The sequence below is a fragment of the Tachypleus tridentatus genome, chromosome 6 (genome assembly GCF_004210375.1).
Source record: "Tachypleus tridentatus isolate NWPU-2018 chromosome 6, ASM421037v1, whole genome shotgun sequence".
Taxonomy (NCBI): Eukaryota; Metazoa; Arthropoda; class Merostomata; order Xiphosura; family Limulidae; genus Tachypleus; species Tachypleus tridentatus.
Genome location: NC_134830.1, coordinates 165,597,913 through 165,605,198, shown reverse-complemented (window position 1 = coordinate 165,605,198; position 7,286 = coordinate 165,597,913). Strand labels below are relative to the sequence as shown.

The 7,286-nt window shown below is 37.6% G+C and overlaps 1 protein-coding gene across 1 annotated transcript; it reads left to right on the top strand.

Annotated features, from left to right (window-relative positions):
* Positions 1-494: 494 nt before the first annotated feature.
* LOC143254361 (serine protease 1-like) lies at positions 495-5,004 on the top strand. Its single transcript, XM_076509428.1, has 3 exons — positions 495-1,003; positions 1,993-2,117; positions 4,102-5,004. The coding sequence occupies exons 1-3, from the start codon at positions 550-552 to the stop codon at positions 4,756-4,758; spliced, it is 1,236 nt and encodes a 411-aa protein (XP_076365543.1). The 5' UTR covers positions 495-549; the 3' UTR covers positions 4,759-5,004.
* Positions 5,005-7,286: the final 2,282 nt, after the last annotated feature.

Here is a 7,286-nt window from a genome sequence, read left to right as displayed (position 1 = left end):
GTTCGTTGGTAAAATAGTAACCCATGAGTTGGCAGTGGTTGGTGATGACTAGCTGTCTTCCCTCTAGCCTTACTCTAGCACAGATAGCCCTCGTGTAGTTTTACGCAAAATTCAAAAACAAAAAAACAAACAAAGACTGGAGGCTTAAAAAGTTAAAGATCAGGTTTAGTTCAAATACTTTGTCGTAGCTCAGTGGTAAGTCTGCCGGCTTTCGACGCTAAAAATTGGATTTCGATATCCATGGTGGACATAGCACAGATAGCTCATTGTGCAGCTTTGCGCTTAACAAGAACAGCCAAACGAAAAACCGTTTAACAAACTTGACCTACAGTCGGAATGTGACAGTTACAGTTCGAAATTCCAAAGTACAGATGGCAACTTGCACAAACAATCTTAAGAGTTTGTTATTCTTGTTTTATTTCACTTTCAAAGTAAAATGTGAAACATCAATAGAGTAATACGTATATGGTGTTTATTTTTTTTTAGCTTAAGAACCTTCGTTCATCCGAAGTGGAAGATAAAATTGAAACGAAAGATGAAGTAACGAGAATGCCACCTTACGACGAGATATACAGCCAATGGTCCGGATGGTCACGTTGTTCTAGAAAATGTAAGCAGGAACGCATGCGCACGTGCATCTCTCCTCTCCACTGTGGTGCGAGGATTTTGAAAGAAGTAAAGTCTTGCAGAGGACGAAGATGCAAGAAAAATCCCATCGTAGTTCCCGAAACAGAGGAAGTTCGGCAGACCGAAGATGGGCCCTCCCAGTTCCGAGTTCTCTATCACCTTCAGAGTTACGTGTACTCGGATTGGTCGGAATGGTCACCTTGCACACGGTCTTGTAAAACTCGACGCTACCGTGCCTGTGAGCTGTCGCTAGTGTGTGGAACCAGTGTGATTCAAGAAGATGCTTTGTGCTATGTAGAAGGAACACTCTGTGAGAAGTTATATCGAAAGACAGAAAGGGGTGACAAGGAGGAACCGATAGAAGCTGAAGAGTTAGGTAAGTTTTGTTGATTTTCACGTTTTTTACTCTGTACAGCACGAGATAACGATGTTTTATTCAACTGCAACACGTGATTTTATTATTTTTTTTTGCCGGCATTCAATGCAATATAAGAAACAAAGAATTTAAATTGTACAGGAAGGGCAAATAGTATGGGCAACCCCCATCCTCAGATAAAGATAGGATGCATGAAAGAAAGAATTTAAGAATCTCATATTAGCACAGACTAACAAAAGGTTTGGCTAATAATCCAAAATAGCTATTTCTTGGCCTTCCTTTCCATGACAGCCCAGCATGGCCAAGTGGTTAAACGCTCGACTCGTAATCCAAGAGTCGCGAGTTCGAATCCCCGTCATACCAAAGATACTTGCCCTTTCAACCGTGGGGGTGTTATAATGTGTGGTCAATTCCACCATTCGTTGGTAAAAGAGTAGTCCATGAGTTGGCGGTGGTTAATGATGACTGGCTGCCTTCCCTCTGGTCTTACACTGCTAAATTATGGACAGCTAGCGCAGATAGCCCTCGTGTAGCTTCACAAGAAATTTGAAACAAACCAAACCAAAATCATTTTCCCGATATAGGATGATACGAATGCACGTGCGATGCTGCAGCCTCCTGAACATTTTTGTGGTAATCTTCGTGAAATTTTCAACAATTATTTTTATTTCAAAGACTTAGTTCTTTCGTATAGTTCCGTTGCCACAATCGTTATCATAAATAAAATTTTTGCTCCAACCTGGAATATTTATATGTTATATTTCCCCACACCTAGAACAGATCCATTCTGTTTTTGTTTGTTTGTTTTTTCATGGCTGATCGAACGTGCGCCATTTTTCTGTGGTTAGGTAATGATACGAACGTCTGTGATATATGTCTGGAGAAATTAATGGCCAAAGTATACCTAAGAAACATTTTGAATTAGACATGAAGGACGGTAAACATTTGTTTAATAAAACCTAATCCTGTTTTTACTTTTGTGTTCTCAGAATTTCAAAGCGGAGAAGAGAATTCCACATTAGACATCGGGAAATGTGGAGTGTCAGAAAGAAGAACCCCAGACTTGCGCATCATTGGAGGTCACGAGACTCAGAAAGGTCGCTGGCCATGGCAGGTAAGTTAAACTTAAAATGGCATCAATGAGATAAATAGTGTAATACTCTTAGCAATAAGGAGTTTTAAATCATGGTTTATTATAACGAAAAATAAGTTATTTTGCTTTCATGTACGCGTACAACTAAATCAAAAGACTCTTTATCGGTATTTATCGGTTTGTTCTAACAGTGAAAATGGATACAAGTTTAATACAATAGCATTGATCGTTCTGTTAAAAAAAAATCCTATAACTCTCCTCCCCTCAGACTCAGTGTTTGTAAAATATTTAATGTTCTCTTAAAAAGATCCTGTAACTCTCCTCCCCTCAGACTCAGTGTTTGCAAAATATTTAATGTTCTGTTAAAAAATCCTGTAACTCTCCTCCCCTCAGACTCAGTGTTTGCAAAATATTTAATGTTCTGTTAAATTATCCTGTAACTCTCCTCCCCTCAGACTCAGTGTTTGCAAAATATTTAATGTTCTGTTAAAAAATCCTGTAACTCTCCTCCCTCAGACTCAGTGTTTGCAAAATATTTAATGTTCTGTTAAAAAATCCTGTAACTCTCCTCCCCTCAGACTCAGTGTTTGCAAAATATTTAATGTTCTGTTAAAAAATCCTGTAACTCTCCTCCCTCAGACTCAGTGTTTGCAAAATATTTAATGTTCTGTTAAAAAATCCTGTAACTCTCCTCCCTCAGACTCAGCAGTGTTTGCAAAATATTTAATGTTCTGTTAAATTATCCTGTAACTCTCCTCCCCTCAGACTCAGTGTTTGCAAAATATTTAATGTTCTGTTAAAAAATCCTGTAACTCTCCTCCCTCAGACTCAGTGTTTGCAAAATATTTAATGTTCTGTTAAAAAAATCCTGTAACTCTCCTCCCCTCAGACTCAGTGTTTGCAAAATATTTAATGTTCTGTTAAAAAATCCTGTAACTCTCCTCCCTCAGACTCAGTGTTTGCAAAATATTTAATGTTCTGTTAAATTATCCTGTAACTCTCCTCTCCTCAGACTCAGTGTTTGCAAAATATTTAATGTTCTGTTAAAAAATCCTGTAACTCTCCTCCCTCAGACTCAGTGTTTGCAAAATATTTAATGTTCTGTTAAAAATCCTGTAACTCTCCTCCCTCAGACTCAGTGTTTGCAAAATATTTAATGTTCTGTTAAATTATCCTGTAACTCTCCTCCCCTCAGACTCAGTGTTTGCAAAATATTTAATGTTCTGTTAAAAAATCCTGTAACTCTCCTCCCTCAGACTCAGTGTTTGCAAAATATTTAATGTTCTGTTAAATTATCCTGTAACTCTCCTCCCTCAGACTCAGTGTTTGCAAAATATTTAATGTTCTGTTAAATTATCCTGTAACTCTCCTCCCCTCAGACTCAGTGTTTGCAAAATATTTAATGTTCTGTTAAAAATCCTGTAACTCTCCTCCCTCAGACTCAGTGTTTGCAAAATATTTAATGTTCTGTTAAATTATCCTGTAACTCTCCTCTCCTCAGACTCAGTGTTTGCAAAATATTTAATGTTCTGTTAAAAAAATCCTGTAACTCTCCTCCCTCAGACTCAGTGTTTGCAAAATATTTAATGTTCTGTTAAAAAATCCTGTAACTCTCCTCCCTCAGACTCAGTGTTTGCAAAATATTTAATGTTCTGTTAAAAAATCCTGTAACTCTCCTCCCCTCAGACTCAGTGTTTGCAAAATATTTAATGTTCTGTTAAAAAATCCTGTAACTCTCCTCCCTCAGACTCAGTGTTTGCAAAATATTTAATGTTCTGTTAAATTATCCTGTAACTCTCCTCTCCTCAGACTCAGTGTTTGCAAAATATTTAATGTTCTGTTAAAAAATCCTGTAACTCTCCTCCCTCAGACTCAGTGTTTGCAAAATATTTAATGTTCTGTTAAATTATCCTGTAACTTTTTTTTTCTGGAGATTTAGTGTTTACAAAATATTTCATGCCCAAGTACGATAAGTAATGTTAGTTATATTTATTTTGGACATCAGGTGGCAGTGCTGAACAAATACTTAGAACCCTTCTGTGGAGGAACATTGCTCACGCCACAATGGGTGTTAACTGCAGCACACTGTGTTAGGAGGCGTTTGTACGTTCGTGCAGGAGAACATGACTTGGTAGACGCGGAGGAATCTGAACAAGAAGTTCGGGTTGCGGACTCTTTCGTGCACCCTAACTACGACATCGAAACGGTAAACAACGACGTGGCTTTGCTGAGGCTTCGTCATCCTCTGAGGATGAACTCCTATGTCCAGCCCGCCTGTCTGCCCAGTTCTGAAAGTGAACTTCACATAGATACGATGGCTACTATTTTAGGCTGGGGCAAAAGAAGAAAGGCTGCCATGTTTGGGACAGATGTACTGCACGAGGCACAGATTCCGATAGTTGACATAGAAGATTGCCGAAAGGTATACGAGGACTACTACATCAGTGACAACATGCTCTGCGCAGGATACGAACGAGGGAGGGTGGACTCGTGCGCAGGCGACAGTGGCGGCCCCTTATTGTATGAAGTAGATGGTAAATGGGAAATATATGGAATCACTAGTTTCGGCGAGGGGTGTGGCAGGAAGGGAAAGTATGGCATTTACACCAACGTAGTGAAGTTTGTGAAATGGATAAAAAAAACAATAATTCTTAACACCTGATACTGGAAGACTCGAAACCAATTTGTTCATATAGTTTGTATATACAATAAATTATGATGGCTGTAAATTGTGTTTTAAAGAAAAAAGTACTTTCCGGTTAATGATACGAAACTACCTCAGTCAATAAGCAATAACTATTCAACTAAGAGCTCGTGTGAAAGACAGTTTCCTTGCAATACGCAAACTGGTTTCCATCTGCTCAGGAGCATCGTTTATTGATTCATGTTGAGTCTGTTATATGTCATTTTGAGTTTATTTTATTAGATGCAATGTATAAAATTATTTATGAAATAAAATGCATTGTGTACAAAACACTGTATAAGTTTACACGATCTATAAATTATTATTTCTTAATACGTATCGTAAACTATAGATCAGTTAAAGACCAGTCAGGTCAATATGTAACTTAATAATAAACAGCCATGTCAAATAGAAAACATACGAAACAAAAGAAATATGGCGTAACTTATTTGTTTTTTAGTTAAGTGTAAAGTACACAATGAAATATCTTAGCTCTGCCTCACCGTGGGTATCGAAACTCGATTTTTTGTGTTAAAAGCCTCAAAGACCTGCTGTTGAGCCAGCGAAATTGGGGCTGAGAGGGGTCTCTCGGCATGTTTAAAATGATGTTAAGATGTTTGAAACTGACGAATGTATAGCTTTTATCAAACAATTTCTATATATAATAGGTTACTTCAAAGTCTGTGAAAGATATCTACTGACTTCACTCAGTATAGCTGTCATATCCACACAAAGTTATCCATTATCCCTTAATTGAATTTTTTTATCTCGATATGAGGTCTTCTGTAAGGAACTCTCCCGGCATGAGGGAAAAGAGCTTGTCTGTCTGATAGGGAACAATATGCTTGTTTTTCAGACGTCTTCCATAATGTCTTAACAACTTTAGCTTGGCAAAATCCAGTAATCTGGATTACTCTGGTTTTATTTCGCTTATGCCCCTCTGGATCTAATTATTTGAGCTTCCTCACCACCGTTATCTAGTTGTGACTCAGTCTTAGGTCCGAGATCCTATAACGCCAAAAATCTGGTTTCGAAACTAGTAACGGGCACAACTTTGTGTAACTATGCGCTTAACAACAATCAGACTGTGTAAGTATAATTCAGTTAAATATCACAAGAGGACCCAGAAGGTCTGTCATCATAATTAGTTTTGTTTTATTAATAAATACAAAGAAGTGTAATGACGTATCTACGCTGTACCCACCACAGGGAACGATTCATGAAAATGTGGCTTTATGGGAAGTCCTCAAGTTTATTGTTGAACTACAGGGAGCGTCATAATAATTCAAAAGTTCTTTTTCCTGAAGCAACGTAAACTAAACTGAAATCATAATTAGAACAGAGAACAGTTGCGTACTGATTCCTGAAGCTGAAAGACGAGAATAACGAAATTTTACAGCATAAAAGCGTAATGTAAAGCCATGCCAGTCTGATTCTGTTTTTAAACAATACGGACATAAGGATGTTTTGGTTTTGTTTTTTACATTTGGTTCTGTGTATTTTGATATAAAGAATATATTAATACAACCACAAATAATCCATTTTTTTCTTTCAAGCCATCCCAAATTTAAAAAAAATTAAAATCAGGATGGCAATGGCGTCTTTCAAAAAATCCATTTTACAAAGATTGAAATTCGTATGGTTATATAAAATGGATTATCCCAGAAGATTAAGTTTTCCCTTTGCCAAAATGGCACATCGAATCCAATGCTGCAGTCGGGTTTAATGAGATTCCGTTTCATTGAACATTAACCATCATCAAACAGCTAGTAACCATCACAGAGTGAAAAACGGACGAGAATGAAGATACGACCCCGATGAATGGGATTCCGTTTCGTTGCACATTAACCATCAGCAAACAGCGAGTAACTATCACAGAGTGAAAAACGGATGAGAATGAAGATACGACCCCGATGAATGGGATTCCGTTTCGTTACACATTAACCATCAGCAAACAGCTAGTAACCATCACAGAGTGAAAAACGGATGAGAATAAAGATACGACCCCGATGAATGGGATTCCGTTTCGTTGCACATTAACCATCAGCAAACAGCTGGTACCCGTCACAGATTGACGTCCTCCTCAGAAAAAAAATCGCCAGGTGTGTATGAGAAAAATTATATCTAACGTGAAACAGAGTCTTCCAAACAAAATTATATCTAACGTGAAACAGAGTCTTCCAAACAAAATTATATCTAACCTGAAATAGAGTCTTCCAAACAAAATTATATCTAACGTGAAACAGAGTCTTCCAAACAAAATTATATCGATACGCAAAATAAAACTTTGATGTCGTGTTTGAGGAGATGAAACCTTGGCACAAAATAAATAGATAGACTCGTTTGTTTGTTTGTTTTTTTAATTTAGCGCAAAGTTATACGAGGACTATTTGCGTTAACCGTCCCTAATTTAGCAGTGTAAGACTAGAAAGAAGGCGGCTAGTAATCACCACCCACCGCCAACTCTTGGGCTATCTCTTACTAACAAATAGTGTAATTGACCGTTA

Excerpts from the sequence above, each read along its gene's own strand:
- LOC143254361 (XM_076509428.1), top strand. The coding sequence starts at position 550 with ATGCCACCTTACGACGAGATATACAGCCAATGGTCCGGATGGTCACGT. Across the intron at positions 1,004-1,992 it reads GATAGAAGCTGAAGAGTTAG|AATTTCAAAGCGGAGAAGAG; the intron begins GTAAGTTTTGTT and ends TTGTGTTCTCAG. Across the intron at positions 2,118-4,101 it reads AAGGTCGCTGGCCATGGCAG|GTGGCAGTGCTGAACAAATA; the intron begins GTAAGTTAAACT and ends TTTGGACATCAG.